Source organism: Tachypleus tridentatus, chromosome 12 (assembly GCF_004210375.1).
Source record: "Tachypleus tridentatus isolate NWPU-2018 chromosome 12, ASM421037v1, whole genome shotgun sequence".
Taxonomy (NCBI): domain Eukaryota; kingdom Metazoa; phylum Arthropoda; class Merostomata; order Xiphosura; family Limulidae; genus Tachypleus; species Tachypleus tridentatus.
In genome coordinates this window covers 88,951,205-88,968,417 of record NC_134836.1, presented here as the reverse complement: position 1 = coordinate 88,968,417, position 17,213 = coordinate 88,951,205, and the positions used below count along the sequence as shown (strand labels likewise).

The 17,213-nt window shown below is 34.3% G+C and overlaps 1 protein-coding gene across 9 annotated transcripts in view; it reads left to right on the top strand.

Moving 5' to 3' along the window:
• Positions 1-17,213, top strand: part of LOC143233934 (leucine-rich repeat flightless-interacting protein 2-like) — a 92,887-nt gene that overhangs the window by 33,769 nt on the left and 41,905 nt on the right. Inside the window, exon 1 of one of the 9 annotated variants that reach the window (XM_076470847.1) lies at positions 8,046-8,377. The exons of 7 other annotated variants lie outside the window; for them this stretch is intronic. In XM_076470847.1, coding sequence (XP_076326962.1) covers positions 8,336-8,377 — 42 coding nt within the window. In that variant the 5' untranslated portion in view covers positions 8,046-8,335. Of the gene's footprint in view, positions 1-8,045; positions 8,378-15,761; positions 15,829-17,213 lie in introns of those variants that run through there. One more of the 9 variants, XM_076470848.1, reaches the window with a different exon arrangement.

Genomic DNA, 17,213 nt, shown 5'->3' with positions numbered 1-17,213 from the left:
CGCGGAAATCATACCTTAAGAGTCGAAAGATGTGTAATTAATGTAAAAGCAAAACCTAAAACTTCTGTTGTATATGTACAACTCACGTGAGCTAATTCGGCTTTTTTATTTTACTTGCCTGTCCATATAGGCCTCTGCATGGCTAGGTAGTCAAGGCACTCGAATCTTAATCTGAGGCTCGCGGGTTCGAATCCCCGTCGCACCAAATATATTTGCCCTTTCAGCCGTGGGGGCGTTATAATGTGACGGTTAGTCCCACTATTTGTTGGTACAAGAGTAGCCCAAGAGTTTGCGGTGGGTGGTGATAACTGGCTGTCTTTCCTCTAGTCTTACACTGCTAAATTAGGGACGGCTAGCGCAGATAGCCCTCAATTATTTTTGCGCGAAATTCAAAATAAACCAAACAAACCTGTCCATGTAGCGGCATATTAGCAAATAAAGAGGAAATTAAGATAATCAGGTTCGGCATGTGGGTATTATTGGTCGATATCATAAGACACTTTAAATCATTCTGAATTCTAAATAAGTCATGATATGATTAGCTTACACTCTGAGTATCAAAGCTTTAAATAATTTAAGATCTTCACTTTATGATACTGTTAATCACTGTTGCATTAGACGTACAGCAATCTATTTTAACATAGCCATAAACGGTTGAAAACTTAGCATGTGGACATTGTATATGATCTACAATAATATTTGAAATTGGAATCAACATAAAGTACAATTTTTGTAGCGGTTTTGCGATCATTTGCCGAGAAGGCAACTGGTCAGTTTGTTGTTACGGTACAAAGTATCAAGTGAGAAACTGTAGCCTAAAGTGAAGATTTAGTTCGTATGAAGCTTGAAAAATGAGTGTCAAAAATTGAGTTTTGTTATTTTGTAAAAGGCTTCCGTCTTAGTTTACGATTTATTTGGGACATCAATCATATTGGTGTGACAGATCTTATCAACATATATATTTATAAATAAATATACACACATTTGAAAGTTAACAACAATCTTTCAAATTAGATCAACTATTACATTGTTTAAGACCTGACAAAATTTTACAGCACGAACCTTGCCTCTAACCTTTATTATAGTAGGTTTGTTGTTAAGCGCAAACTTACAATAGGTTATCTGTGTTCTTCCCACCGCGGATATCGTAATCCCGATTATTAGGGTCGCAAGCCATTTAGAGCAGTTTACTTTAGAATACTTCATTCAGAATTTATATATTTTCACAAACTTAAGACGTAAATAAAATAACACAAGTATTTAATTTGAATTGAAGATTTAATTGGCAATGGTATACTAAGCTACGAGAGAGAGTACGTCATCATTGTTAATTTATAACTGTAGCCTTTAGCTGTATATACATCTTTCAGTTGCAGGCAACTTGTGTCCGTGTAAGGTATAAGTCACATAGCAACAAAACTTGCCCACGTGTTGTTTGGATTAGTGTCTGAAATTGATTCTTCATGCAAAATATTTTGTTACATTTTTGTTGTTATTGTTACGGAATCTAATTGGATTTCAAGGAAAATTTTAAACCGTTTTACTTTTTATTTTCTCTAGTTTTTTTATAGAATGGTTAACGTTTCTTTATGATGAGATTGCCCATTTGTATAACGTTCAAAGTTTTATTTGTGTGTAGTTAAGCACAAACCTACACAGTGGACTGTCTGTGCTCTGCCCACTACGGGTATCGAAACCCGGCTTCTCCATTTTGAGTCTACAGACATACCGTTCTTCCGCTGGGAGGCTCAAAGTTTCGTTTTATAAGATAAACGTAGAGCTTGTTGGTTATGAAATACGTGTAGTCGTCGAGACCTGTCACGTTTTTGTTTAACATATTTCTTCCCACTAACAGTTTGTGTGGGCATGATAGTTAGGGCATTCGACTTGTAACCTGGGGGTTGCGGGATTGAAACCCGACGCCGGTAAACAAACTCGATATTTCAACAGTAAGGACATCATAATGTCACGTTCAATTCTACAATTTGTTGTTTGAAGTGTAGCCGAAGAATTAATGGTAGGTACTGCCGGTCGGGTGCCTTCCCTTTGGTCGGAAGTTCAAATTTACGGACTGTGCAGAAAAAGCCTTAGGCTTCTAATAAACAAAACAAACTTACCATTTACACAGCTGTGTTTTAATTTTTTAAAAGCATGTTATGTCGTTTGTATGTATTTATAGTGTGTTTTCGAATGGCAAGTTCATTCAGTGAATTGTAACAAAGTTAATTAAAAATATAAATTTAAGGTGAATCAAAAAGTTTTTGTTTCAAAGATTTCTTTTTTCGAGTGTTAATAGTATTGAATACGGTAAGAAAATTGGATCAGAACCAAAGAAAATCAGGGGCGTAACCAGGTCCCCCCCCCCGTGGACCCACACTTTTTAGACAAGTTCAGTTGCCACCTGTGAAGATTCATAAAGATCTGTGATTGAATGGCAGATAATTTCACACACAACAAATGGTAGAATGCAAATTTCTGATTGAACACTTGTTTAATACAGCAAGTTTTGTCAGAACTAGAGAACTACAATCGGATATCTATGAAAGGCTCAAACGTTTGTTCGTTCTTGCCAGGACATCTACAACACAGTTTGGTTCAACTTTAATATCACGGTGAATGTATAATGAGGCCAGGTCATTCAATCGATCTTCAGTGGTGGTATTTCTCAAATACGGTTTGAGTCTTCTGAGAGTTGAAAACGAACGCTCCACCGAGCTCGTTGACAAATACTTTCAGCAGTCTAGAAATGATTGGGAACATTTCTGCATTGCACATTGCATATGCATGTATGACGTTTTGGGTCTGTTGTTCGCAAGTGATTTGTACCAAACCCTAAGTTCACCTACTGCAGCTACAGAAGTGCTGTCAGTGTAAGCCTTGTATATATTGACCAACTCTTTAATTTGGTCACATTGTTGTGCTGTAGGTTCTGACCGTTTTGTGGCAGATCCTGATGGTAGTAGACACATGAAGTTTGTAAGGAGAGTTTTGTGACTGGACAGACGGTCACACATTTGTGAAAGAAAGTGATCAAAAAATGCTACAAATACAACAATACGAAAGTACTCCTCAGGGCTAGTGATTTGTGGGTTAGCACGGTACATTTGTCTTTTAGCCTGCCTTGGCATTATGATGTCAATTTGAAGCTCACTACACAGAGTTTGAGTCTCACAGAAAATGTTGTTAATTTCATTCACAGTATTATTTCTGAACGAACTGATTAAATCTTCCACTATTTCTGCGTGATGCATCGCAGCACCTAAATCAATGTTCCGTTGCTGCAGTAAGTTGCACAGAGGTAAACTAAAGGAAAACAATTTAGCAATGGTAAGTAGAGTGATGATGAATTCTGGCTGTGTTATAGAACACAACAATTGATTGGCTTGCGTGGCAGAATCTCTGTCTTGCCAACCTGATATGATCTCAAGGGCATCTGCAACTGCATGGATTAATTCTAGAAAGACAATGACTGAGTCATGCCTCTCAACCCACCGGGTGGAGCAGAGACCTTTTAAACTTTTTTTTTTTTCGATTCAGGTGCTTTATTCTCCACCGAAAGAGCCAAAATGTACTTTCGTTTGGGTGTATTGAGAAAGTTTTCAGTGCTAGAAATTACTCTCATGCAATTTCGCACAGGAACTTCTTTACAAGCATCAGAAATTGCTAAGTTTATGGAATGGGCACTGCAGTGTACATAGGGTGCAAGTGGGAATTTATCAGTTATGTGTCTCTGGACACCATTGAATTTCCCACTCATAGAAGCAGCATCGTCGTACCCTTGTCCTCGCAGGTAAACCGTGTCAATACCATATTTTGTCAGATTGGTTGTGATAACATCAGCCAAGTTTCTGCCTGTCACATCATAAACAGGTATAAATTGCAAAAAAATCTTCTTTCATTGCAACAGAGTTGTCATTGGCATGCAAATATCTAACACACAGCAAAAACTGTTCAATGCCTGAAATATCTGTTGTTTCATCAGCAAAAAAAATAAACACTTTGCAGCATTAACCCTGTTGACCAAAGCATCAAGAACATGAGTATTACAGGCATTGATGATTTCATTTTGAATTTGAGAACTCGGATACGTAGCATTCTTCTTTGTACTCTTAAGGCTTGTTGAAAGCTTGACATCACCCTTTGCCCTGTAGCGCAAAATTGCCCGAAAATTCCCATCATTATTGATGGGCTCCTCATCAGTTTCACCTACAAACGTTGGACCAGAATCATATTTTCCCCTCAAAGCTAAATACCGTCTCCCACACAGCAATACAGTATCAACAATAGGCATTAAATATTGGCGGTTCTGTTCAATTTCTTGCTTGTAAGTTGCATCAACCTGCAAGTGCACAGATGAACTTGTGTTTACGACCTGTAGAAAATTGTTAGCTTTTTCTTTTCTGTCTTGGTGGTACTGTTTCAATTCATGTGCCTTGAAGCCTTCAACAGCCTTCTTCCAGTTTGTTTATGGAAATTTCACTAGTTGTCCCAATTTCTGGTTTCCAACACCAGCACCATCAGGAGCAAAAAGTCCGCAGTACTTGCAGAAAGCACCCTTTGCATGTTTACTGTAGAGTAGCCATCTCCACTGTGAAAGCCAACGATGCTGTAAACGCAGCTTTCTTGGATCACACTGGAGGAAAACATAATCACTCCCTGACTTCCAGGCATTCTCAGTGAGGCATTTTTTGGTTTCAGCATTTATCTAAAAGAGACAGAAAAACATAGTTCTAATTAAGTTATTTTGCACATAGGAAAGTTTGTTATAAGAGTATAATAACTTCGAAGAGAAAGGCTTAGAGCTGTACTTCACAGAGCAGGCCTAACATCCTGTTGCTTTAGGTTTACAATCATTAGCAGCATTGAATATTCAGTCTAAAACTAATCAGAGTGTTTGTATGATTTTTAATACAAAATTAATATAATGAAGAGTCGACTTACCTGTTTACCAATGCTGAAATCATCAGAAATGTAATTTCCAATGTCCCAGACTGGACCTGAGGTGGTCGTGGCAGCACTGGTAGAAGGCCACGGTGATGACTCTGATAATTCAGTTGACAATTCTGATTCAACCTGATTGGCTGCAGCAGATTTATCAGGTTCAGCCTCATGAATGGGTTTAAAGAACCCATGCAGTGTCCTTTGCTTTTTCAGGCTTGACATAGTGAATGATTGTTTATCGCAACTTCTGTTTGTCAACGTCACATTCAAAGTACCATTGGCGCAATCTATAGTGAATGATTCAGTATAGATGGCGCCAATGGTACTAGGTTAGTGCCATGATGCTGCCAGCCAGCCACGGTGCCACCTACTGTTTATTTGTGAAGCTAATTCTTGCAATCCAGGGAATCTGAACATACACTGTCCATGATATTTGAATACAGCTTATAGACACTATACATATATTTTTCACTCTCCTGAGTGACTATATTTTATATGTTGATGACAGGAATGTAGGCCAACTTTGCTGGGCCTGATAACTGGTAAGTCTCTACCCATCCATATATCCAGTGTATCCGTGTGCTGTTCCTCATTCTCGCTGCATAATATGCGACGCCATGTTCTGTGAGATATTTTCCTCAACATAGCAGGGATTATTGTTCCAAATGCCGAGGTAACAGCTGCCTTCAACTCATCATTAGTATTATTGAATATAACACAATAACATATGGATGGGTAGGGACTTACGGGGCCACCCTTTATATAGGCCTATATATTTATTTATGATTGAAAAACATAAGGCACACCTCAATGTGCCATTCTGAAATTTGCCAAAAAGGTGGTCTTAGAATGCATAATTCAGGCTTTTCTTTTATGTTTTTATTAAAAAATTTCCCTGGGGGGCATGCCCCCGGACCATCTAGCATGGCTTCGCGCCTGCGGCACTTGCGTCAAGCACTCAAGCTAACCCCCCCCCCCAATGGCCATTTCTGGTTACACCCCCTGAAACAAATCGAACATTTGGAACCTTGTTACAAAGGCACTAATGTTTACATACAAGCTTTATTTGCCTTCGTTCAATAAGTGGACAATGCTGATGAATATCAGTTGGATATGATTTTAGAAATTGGTAACTGTTGTTCTATACATGCAAGCTTTTATTTTTGCGGTCTTTTAAACAAATCAGTAATGACAACGTAGAGTAATTAAAGAAGTTGTACAGACCAAAATCGATGTTACTAGTTACAATGAAACGCCAATGAAAAAATGTATGTAACAGATATGGCTATGCTCATGAATTGCGTTTTAAACTGACCATAGTCAAAACAATCATTTCGACCTTACACATATAGGTCTTCCGAAATGCACCTTTATCTTCGTGTTTAAAATATATATATACAGTTATATGCACGCTGTTAGAACTTGTCAAAGTTCAACAAATATAAAGTGTAATATTTCATTGAGTTCCGATTTTTTCATCACACAAAATCGAATATTTTGCCAGTCATATATGCTCTTTCGAAAGTTTTTTTTTAACTTCAAGTAATCTTCAGCGGTGTTGAAACTGTGAGTACTCACTCCACTTTCAAAGATTTGAATAAATCATCCCTGTTTACATACTTCTAACCACCCCTTCTTGAAACGTTGGAATTATTCATCTACGTTTACACTTGTTAACAGACGATTGATTGTGTGAACAAAATATTAGAAACTGCACAACAAAACTGTTCGAAAAAAAAACGTTGAAATATTCTTATTGATTGCACTGCATGTCATTTAGATTTTATAATATTACACTTTTGTTATCATAAAACGACATAAACAGTATTCTTGAGATTGACATTTAAAACATTTTGATTCTACGACATAACACCAAAATAATGATTTAGGAAATTTGCAGTAAAAAAAGTTTTTTTTTATTACATTTTAACAACACCTACATTCAGAAATTAACATGCGTATCCAGAGTGGTACTTCAACACTGTATGTAAATCGTTTTATCTCTATGTTTATTAGCAATGAGCAGACGGGCATCTCTTATCTCTAATGATATTGTACTGCTAGTACCAGAATATGCAGAATTGAGACATTTATAGCCGCCGTTTAAATTGAATAATTTGTTTTAAAAATTTCTTGTAACAACATTTTCAATACTTGCATCTTCAGAGACAATTGTTTTAACGGTCGAATGAACGTACCCTCGATAAAGCTTCATAGAACTGACCATGAGAGATAATTGGCTCAATTAAGTACAAACTAGGTGGGCAGGTAGCCGTCTTTCCTAATTTATGTTATTGTATGTGTGTGTGGGTGTATAGTAGTAGATATTGACCTTAAGATAGCTACTGTTTCTAGCTTGGTACACTAGAACTTTACTAAACTGATGGAGGTCTTATTCAGTTAAATACTTTATCACAGAATATATTTGTATTGAAGGAAATATCTGACAGTTATGGATAGTCTTTACTTAAATCTTGTTTTGGAATCTTTTGAATAAAGCCGAAAAGTAATAATTCATTATGTGATGTCTCAAAATACATATGAAAAAAGTAAGTCGTTTATTACTCGTTTGTGTTTAAGCTACTCGCAAAAATCATCTTGCTCCAACAGATATGTACGGTTTATCTTGTTGATTAACTGTGTTGGGATACAGGTGGTTTTCTGATCACGAGTTTGTTGTACAGGTGCGAAATGTAAAGTTTGTGCTGTGTCAGAAGTTTGGCATTTGGGCAGTAGTGTGTGTGGGTATACGCCACTTTTGTATTGTTTTATATGCTAGGACATGTATCAGCGTGCGTATTACTATATAGAATGGTAGAGGTACAGAACCCTTTTATAATATTTCACAAAAATTTCCATCGGTGACAATTTTTAAGTAAATTAAAAAAATCATTGAAAGTTTTGGAAAGTGGAATTTGTTTTTCCTCTTATCGTGTTATTTACATAAGAAATATAGTTTTGGAAATAAATTGGTTGTGAGATTTTGCACTTCTACCCCATAGTCTTATTGCAATACTCAAAATCACTCTTGGGTGTAATTATTTTGTTCAGTGACGTATATTATAGTGTCGAAAATGGTTATGTGGCTAACACGTGTGTTTATTACGTAAGCTGGCGCACGTGATAAGAGAAGGGTAAGGTGCTAGTCGCAGCTCACAACGTGCAATAGTTGTTTTTGTAAAGGTGCTTAGTGGTTCATAACTTGGCTGAACTCAAAATTATGTTAGTTTTCGTGTGCATTATTTCTCTATGAAATAATGACTTTGTAAAGTACGCTTAGCAGAGAGTGTAAAACACGTTCTTAAATAATCAATTACTGTGAGCACGTGTAATTTATAACGCCACCCACGCTGCGTAACTGTATATATCCGGTGAACGGTCTTGGCTGCACAAAATGCAGAGTGTCTGGAATATTTATTCTTCACTTTGGGAATTTGTGAGTATATAATAACTAGTACTCGATGTAATTTTAAGTTAAATTGTATGCTTATTCATCATATATGGCTTAAAATAATCAACGTTTTATAATAGCCATACGTTTTGGTACAGAATGTTTCTTTTATTTACTGATTTCAGTGTTCACATTATTAGCCAACATGTGTGAAGATGGCTAACATTTGTTCTGAACATGTTTACATAGCTTCAGGAGTACGTTAAGTTTGAACGAACTTCAATTAATTACAATGCATTTGTAAACCTCAAAACATATTATGTTTTATTAATGTTAACAAGTTTGATGAACTAAGCTAAATAAGTTGGCTTTTGTATTTTATTCTGTTAGCCTAACTGAAAGGGCCTATCTGTATATTTTTATAGAGTAAAATAGCTTGTAGAATTCGTGTCTTTTATGTAGCATCACAGTGTTTTTTTCCGTGACTGAATAAATATATATATATATAAATAACCTTGATTTATCTCACTGATCATTATTTTTCTTTAAGATGTGGTCTTTTATTGAGTGAAAAATCTGAAGAAAAAATAATAATGTCATTAGAAGATAGTTTTGTATTAATGGGTTATTAGTTTGCAAACATTAATTATATGGACAATTTTTATTTGAAAAATGTATTTGCCAGAATAATGAATTTTGTATGAACTGATGAATAATTTAGCATAGAAAATGTTTTGCCAAATTTCGTGTTTTTTGTTCTTGTAGTTAAATACAAAAACCTATACACTTAACGGTGATATCTTGTTTCTCATACCTAAAAACAGTTAGACCAAGTTTATCATCATAAATACATTTTATACCATGAAATGTTTTATGTACGCTGACGTGTGTACTGAATCTGCTATTAATTTTCATTTAAAAGTCTTATTAATTCGAAATTGAAATAAGTACTCATGCTTTATTAAAATGCTACAAAGGTTACTAAACATGAAAGCGTGAAACAATGTAACATTTCAGCTAGGTTTTACTGATTGCCGTTTTGTTACATTTTTCTCATTAATGACTCGTATTTAAAAATAACAACAGCAGCAAAAAAAAAAAAAAAAACAACAAAACCTCGATTCTGAAGAGGGGGAACCAAACGAGTCTCGATTGAATGTAACAATCTAGTACAGCTGGCTTTTCAAGTTAAATAGTGACTGTAAGGTTCGCTTGTGTTTGTGTGGATGACCCTGTTGTAATGTGTGGAATGTTATTAAGGCTAAGCACTTTTTTTTTATAACACTGATCTTTAGAGGCATTTTATATCAAAGAATACCTGTATTTTAACATTATCCGTTGTCAGAATACATGCTTAATCATGAACATTACGAAAAATTTAATAAACTTAACGTGTGAATACTAAAAATGAATGTGAAAATGGCATTCGAAGAGTTTGTTTTAACCTATTATGTATCATGGCTTCAAATAGATGCTGAAAAATAATACAATACACTCGTGTTTCATTAGAAACTTTTGTTTCTAACAGTGGTCACATACAACATTCAAATTGCATATATATCCAATCAAATAATTGTGTTAATGATCATGCTAGCTCCATCTGTTTTTTAATGTAATTAAATTAGTACAGATATAAATGTGTTCCTGATGTTTAATTGATGTCAAGATGTTCCTTTGATTTTTAATGCTTCCAATTTTTCTTTGGATTTTTCTATAAATCCAATACTTTAACAGTTTGAAAATTTTCGTCTTTTTTTCTGTCGCATGTACATTTATGTTTAACTTTTTTTACACGTGTTTTGCATCTGGTCATTATTTTCTACCCGTTTCTCTTGTATATAAACTCTTGCAGTCTAAGCATTCTATTTTATACATTGTCATTACCGTATTTTTCATAGCCTTCCAGTAGCATAGTGCTATGTCTGCGGATTTACAACGATAGAAACTATTGCAGTCTAAACATTATATCTTATGCGTTGTGTCATTACCGTATCTTTCATAGCATTCCAGTAGTATGACGTAAGAAACCATGTTTCGATACACGATAGTTCATTGTGTAGCCCTGTGCTCAATTACAAGCATAGATAACTGATTATTAAATATTTTCAATAGAAAACGATTTTGTTTCCTGGTTAAGTCACGATTTTACTTTATTACGTGTCATTTGTGTTTTGTTGCTGAATTTATATAAAAAACTAATGATTTACTAATAACAGTTTTAAGTAGTTTTGATCCATAAATTAATTCATTTTCTTGCTCCTTTTAAAACCTTTTTTTGTCTGTCCTCTTCTTGTTTTTGTAAATTTATTGTTGGTTTCTTGTTTTCTTGATTGTGTCATCATTTATATTTAGAGGCTGTTCTGAAGCATTTTTGTATATATTGAACTTCGTTTTCCATGTTTTTATCAGATGCATAGTCTCACTGTTCTTACTGTACATCCTTTTACCGATTTTTTAAAAATATTGTGTAAACCAATTTACACGGGTTCCACTGTGAGTCTTTTTTTTTTTTGTTGTAAATTTTTAAGATAAATGTTTTTTTCCCTAAGTTTACGTTAATGAACTTTGTACAATCATTTCATTGTTTTTTATTGTACATATTATGTCTTTATGTTGTTTGTTAACATGTTATAAACACCATTTATTTTTCTCCTTTAAAACCATGTCGGATATTATCTGTATATCTTCACCATAAATATGGCGGAAATATAGCTGTATTAGTGTTCGTTATCCCTATGTTGATGAAATGACTCTTGGCAATGTAATTATTTCTCAGTTAGAGACTAAAATGTGTAAAGAAGTAAATCAGTTATCCCACAAATATGTCTTAAAACCTTATTCAATAATTAAGTGGGTATTTCTTAAATACGTAATAAATGTGTTAATTTGGAGGCACTTGCCTTTGAACTCTTCACAGAGCTGGAAGCAGCTTATTGTGTACAAGTATTGGAAAATCGAACCTTTAATCTGTCTTTTGTGTCAATTTTTGGTTAGTAATGGATATATATTAGGTGGTTCAATTTATAAGAGTGGATTATTTTAGTTTCAACACAGTATACTTTTACATGTTTTCTATTGCACGATTTTCTCCCACAGTGGCACCGCTAGAAACTGAGTTTCTATACCCGTGCTGAGCAGAGCATTGTGTAGCTTTGTGGTTAATTTTAAACAAAGAAACAAAATTACACGACTTTTGTTATAAATATAAACTCAGTTTTCATACTTTCTGAACATACTGAGACTAAGTTCAACAATTGTGTGAGAACATGAATGAAATAGATCTATTTGTGAGTAGAGTCAACTTTCTAGTGGTCGCATATTGACCTAATTAAATTTTTTTTTTAACTGTGTACCTATTTTAACGTTGTGTGTTATTTTAGATCTATTTTTGTTTAAATTGTATTGTAGTCGATGGTTTTTGCATGAAGTACTGGGGACATAGATCTGGATTGATGCTTCTTTTTAGTAGCACTTGTATGCATAAAGGATTTTCCCACATATACGCGTTACAGGGTGGTCATATCTTCGTGTAATTGAAACAGGAATCTGTTGATGTTTGCCAACTAGTTTTTGAGAAAAAAATGTTTGTTTAGTTTTATAGCATGTTATATTAACTACTTGCAACTGTTTTCGCATTATTTGACGTCCTTACAGTTCATGATTTTTACTGGCATAATCATTAGCGGCACGTTTACCAAATCAAACAGGCAAAGTCGTACACTTATAACTATCTTCAGGCACTGATAGTTACGACGAGTTTCATTGCAGTTGACACAGTAATATGCAATGGATCAACTTCCAGTTACGACATTTTACATCCAAAGTCTACTACTTATGGAAATTCTATAACAACATCAGGTTGTCACTTAGGGGTAGGGACAATGAGAGTCTGTGCTCATGTTGCATCACTTCTGTGGTACCCATACATCTACTCACTTTCCGACACCACACTGCTAGCACGATTTGATACAATTTATTTGGACAGGGATATTTTTCTGCTCATGGAAGTGATGCATATGATCCAGACATCTAAGTGTCATTTAGTTCATTGGATAAGTACGTTGATTATGCACTTTTTTTTTTCACATGGGAAACTTTACATTCTTGTACAATTTTAGGTTCGGAACATTTTCTGTTATGGTACCAATTGATCAGCGCCTCTGGCGAACCGTACGACATCCTGATGGCAAACGTGAGCAAGTAATTTGCCATTAAAGGTTTTTTTTTTAATCATAATTTTATTTGTAATTGGCAAATTAAGGCTGAAGATGGCTTCAAATATTTACACGAATGTGAGGATTATAATATCACTTTCATGTTCATTTTGGCCTCTAGGTTTTCTAGATTATGGTTCTGGATCATTCTAAGACTAAAATTGCTACATGTATAGTAAAATTATATATATACGAAACATTACCATTTTAAAGGTTTCTATGTTTATTATATATATTTACTAATAATCTTCACTTCCCCTTTTTTTGATTACAAGTTACAAATAGTAGTAGAATATGCAAAATTTATTTACATAATCGTGAGGACTCAAAATCTTATGAAAAAACATAAATTAGTATTTGTTATTTAACTGTTAAACAGCTATTATATTGATTGGCTGATCAAAACCAAAAATGAGGATTGAACCTGATTCAAGTGCTTTTTTGCATTTCGTACAGTTGACAGTGAACGTCATATCGTTGCACCTGAGTGAAATTGGTCTTAAAATGGTGGCAATAATACACTGGAGTTTTTATCAACATATTAAGAGACTTACTACTGCATGATATGCAAACGAAGAGTTGTGTTGCTTGTTATCAAACGAACAAGTAAATGAAGTTTGGGCTTTATCTAATCAAGCATGTTCTAAATATTTGGACTTTTTAACCTGTCAGCTGAAAGAATAATAGCTGCAGCTAGCAATGGTGGTTGTCGTGTAAAAGTATGGCAAAAGATTCACATGCTCTGAAGAGTCGGACCTGATAAAGATGTTCATATACATCCACTGTCTATCAAAGTCAGGAGACTGAAACAGCGAAATTCCTTTGCTGTAAGATGAACCTGATGCTATAGTTGATATTGGACTGTAGTGAAATTTTCAGTTATCAAGCTGTTTAGAACAAATATTTGGATTTCAGTGTATATTTGGAATACAAAATTGACAAGATCTGTGGTAATCTGTCATGTGAGCTACTTATTTCAAGTTCAAACATGTGAAGCAGTCCCCGCTTTCTGGTATATGGTAAAGTGGGAATAGTGTCTTCTGATTTCAGTAATTACGCAGTGTCAGATGATAATTTTTTGGTGTTGTGTCGAATGAGCTGTGGTGGTAGTCTGTTCAGTAGTATTTGGAGGTCCAAATTTAATAACAAAAGCATTAGTGACAGGTGTTTCTTGGCAGTTTGTTGTGAATGAACTTCTAAATACAAATAGTTCGTCAAAGTCCAACATACTATTTTTATTTTAGCTTCTCATGCTAAATAGATAGCGTCACTGTCATTATTTTTGTTAAAAGCTTCTGATATAATTCTCCCTACAATTACATCATGAATCAGTAGATCATCTTATCCTTTAATCGGACCCAGAAGACTATAAATATGTGCTAAGAATTTATCTTTTTATCGATTTATAAGTTGCCCAAATCACCAAATTATTTAACTTCAGTTGTGAAGCGCTCAATTTGTTTAGTTTTTTTTTCAGTATATAACTTTGACAATCAGTGTTGTCAAAATCATCTATTTCTCTGACTTCTGAATGACTAACTCTATGAGTTTGGCAGAGCTTTATAATGATACAAAGCCCTTAAAATGATATTTTATCTCAATATTCTCAATACCAATCACGTCACAAACACCAAATTTAGCTAAAAGTTTATTATCTGGCCTTGTATGATCAGGTTGTTATGGCGCTTGACTCGTAATCTGAGGGTCGCAGGTTCGAATCCCCATTACATTAAACATGCTCGCCATTTAAGCCGTGGGGGTGTTATAATATGACGGTCAATTTTACTTTTCGTTGGTAAAAGAGTAGCCCAAGAGTTGGCGGTTGGTGGTGATGACTAACTACTTTTTCTCCAGCCTTAAACTGCTAAATTAGGGACTAGTACCTCAGATAGTCCTCAGGTAGCTTTGCACGAAATTCAAAACAAACTAACGTTTATTATCACCAACCAAGGGTCGGTTGATCTAACCCAACTATCAAGGTTATGGGTATTTATTAGAAGCTGAGAAACCTGAATAACTTCGTCATCAAAGAAGAATCAGCCGAGTGTCAGCACTGTGAGCTTGCTAATTCATTTGATTCAGTACAATTTTGCTTTTGTAAACAAGTTAACTTTGTTACATTGTAATTGTCTTTACGGTCTTTGTGCCGTTTTGATTTTTCAACGTTGTACTAATTCTGTCACCTTCATATCTGATAACTGTACGATCTTATGACTTATCATTTCAGCTATAACAGTGTTCCAATCTTTGTCCTCTTGATGACGAGAAACCCACTTGAAATAAAAATGTATCATGGAACGGCTGGTATGTGTACTAACACGTTCCCTAATAAAACGGAAAGCAACGTTTCAACCCTCTTAGGTCACCTTCAGGTTGACAAACATTCTTAAAAGCAGGTTAACCTGAAGATGACCTAAGAAGGTGGAATCGTTGTTCTCTTCTTTATTAGTAAAAGTGTTAATACCCATACCAGCCGTTCTGAGATACATTTTTACAGTGTTCTAGTCTGCACAAATATCTTTGCATTTTAATTCAGATAAGCCTGTTACCTTTTAATTTTTAATCCCGTAAAGAAAATCTACATTGTCTAGCATATCCACCACATTCGTAGCCCTTCTGTGATTGTGCATGTAAAAAATGAGGCAGACGTGACTTCTGTTGTGATGTTTATTATATATAATATTATCAAACAGATTAACCAGTTTGGATTCCATCCTAAAAAACAAAAAATATTCCTGTGTTGTCATTTTTTGCAGTGTACATATTAATATTACTGTATTTTATAAGACAAGCTCATGCAAATCTATCAATTTTACATTTAAATAATACAAATAAAAGATTCACATCTTTCTTAACATTTTAATGTTCTCTTGTAATTAGAGTAAAATATTTTTACGTTTTATTTTTATTGTATATCAGTTTATTTCAAATCTGTGAAATGTAATTTCAAGGGGTTCTTTACAAGGACCCAGAAGTGAAAACTAGGGGCCAAACTGTACACGAAACTGGTAATACTATGCAGAAATATTTATTCATTTTTGTAACTCTTTTACTTTCCAGCATATTAAACAATTAGCTGATTATAGCGTGATAGTTTTCACATTTACGCAGATAGTTTTAGCTATCCTGAGTTTTGATTGGCCAATTACTCACGTATGTATGATCAAAAACCTTTCGTCTGCTAAATTATTTGTTCACATCGACCACCAGGATGCCGTACAGGCCATGAGGGGACACTGATTTGTTGGCATCGTGCCAGTAAAGTTTCGGCACCTGAAGCTTGTAAGTATGTTGAGTTTCATATTTGTACATAAAATCTGACATTTATATCAAGTTGTTGTATTTATAGACTGGACTAGTTCTGTAGATTCATTCGAATCCTGGACAGATTACACATGTATTTCTCTCTCTCATATAAATATCGTGTAGTGCACTAACAACGTATTGATGTCTGCTACTCTTTTCTATTGTAAAATGTATTGTAATAACTTTTCTCTAAGTTATCAATATACATTTCCCTGTATATTAGGTGCCACTATCTTCGAAGTTATGACATGGTAGGGATATATCTGTTCTATCGTACCTTTAATATATTTATACAATTTTTTTTTTTTCCTAAGGTGAGTATTCGCACAAGTTCAAAGTGATTTCGGTATTTTTGTTGGTGTTTAAATGTAAAAAGTGGTTCTTATGTTTATTTATTTCTTATATTATTTGTGCCATTCTATCGAAAAATAATATCACTAGACATTTTCATATTTTATCCAACTCCCAAAACCTTATAGCTAGAAAAATACCAGTTTTATTAAACTGGTCCGATAATATTTAGGCTCGAAACATGCAAGGTACAGAAGAACCTGAACGGAAGAAAGAAAAAATTAGTAGATTTTGACTCCTTTTGAAGTTAACAATGAAAAAAGTTGTTTGCTTTAAATTTCAATAATATTTTGAATATAATTATATTAAATCTTTGTGGTTTTTGTGTTCACGGTTAACAGATATATTTTTCTGTTTCTTTGACGATTTAAATGTTTCTCTCTCTCTCTCTGTGTGTGTGTGTGTGTGTGTGTGTGTAAAGTTAAAGAGGAAAAGTAGTTTTCCCATAAAACGTTCTTCCCACATTTAACAAACAGGTTGAAGTTTTTAAAATTTATACACTGTTAGTCCTGGGAAGAAGCCTTTTCTTATGAAAAAATATCTAAGTCCCCCTATTGTGATATTATCTACCATTGGAAGTATCTATAGTATAGTGTGATGCTTCTATAAAACGAATATAGAGATTTTTTAAAATTTGTTTGCATGAGTATAATGAAAGATAAAAACTACCATCGAAATTACTTTGGAATAGCTAAAGTTCTAGTTTTAATTTTAGTGTTACTCATCAAAATTGGAAAAATTGAAGTATGAAAGTAATTCATCGTTATCAAATATTCATAGTCGCCTGTTGTTGTTTTTTGTGCGTGTTTTTTAAGTTGTGACATAGCTGGTTAAGTAATGTGATTTGCGTTAATATTTAGTGGATATGTAGCACACACTAGCAATACATTAAACTGTATCTAAGTTCTGATACGTGACTATTTATAATCATCTGGTGATTGACGGTTGGTCTGACGAAATAGTTGAATTGCCTTCACTGTTTTACTGAACCAATGTGAAAACGGTGTCCA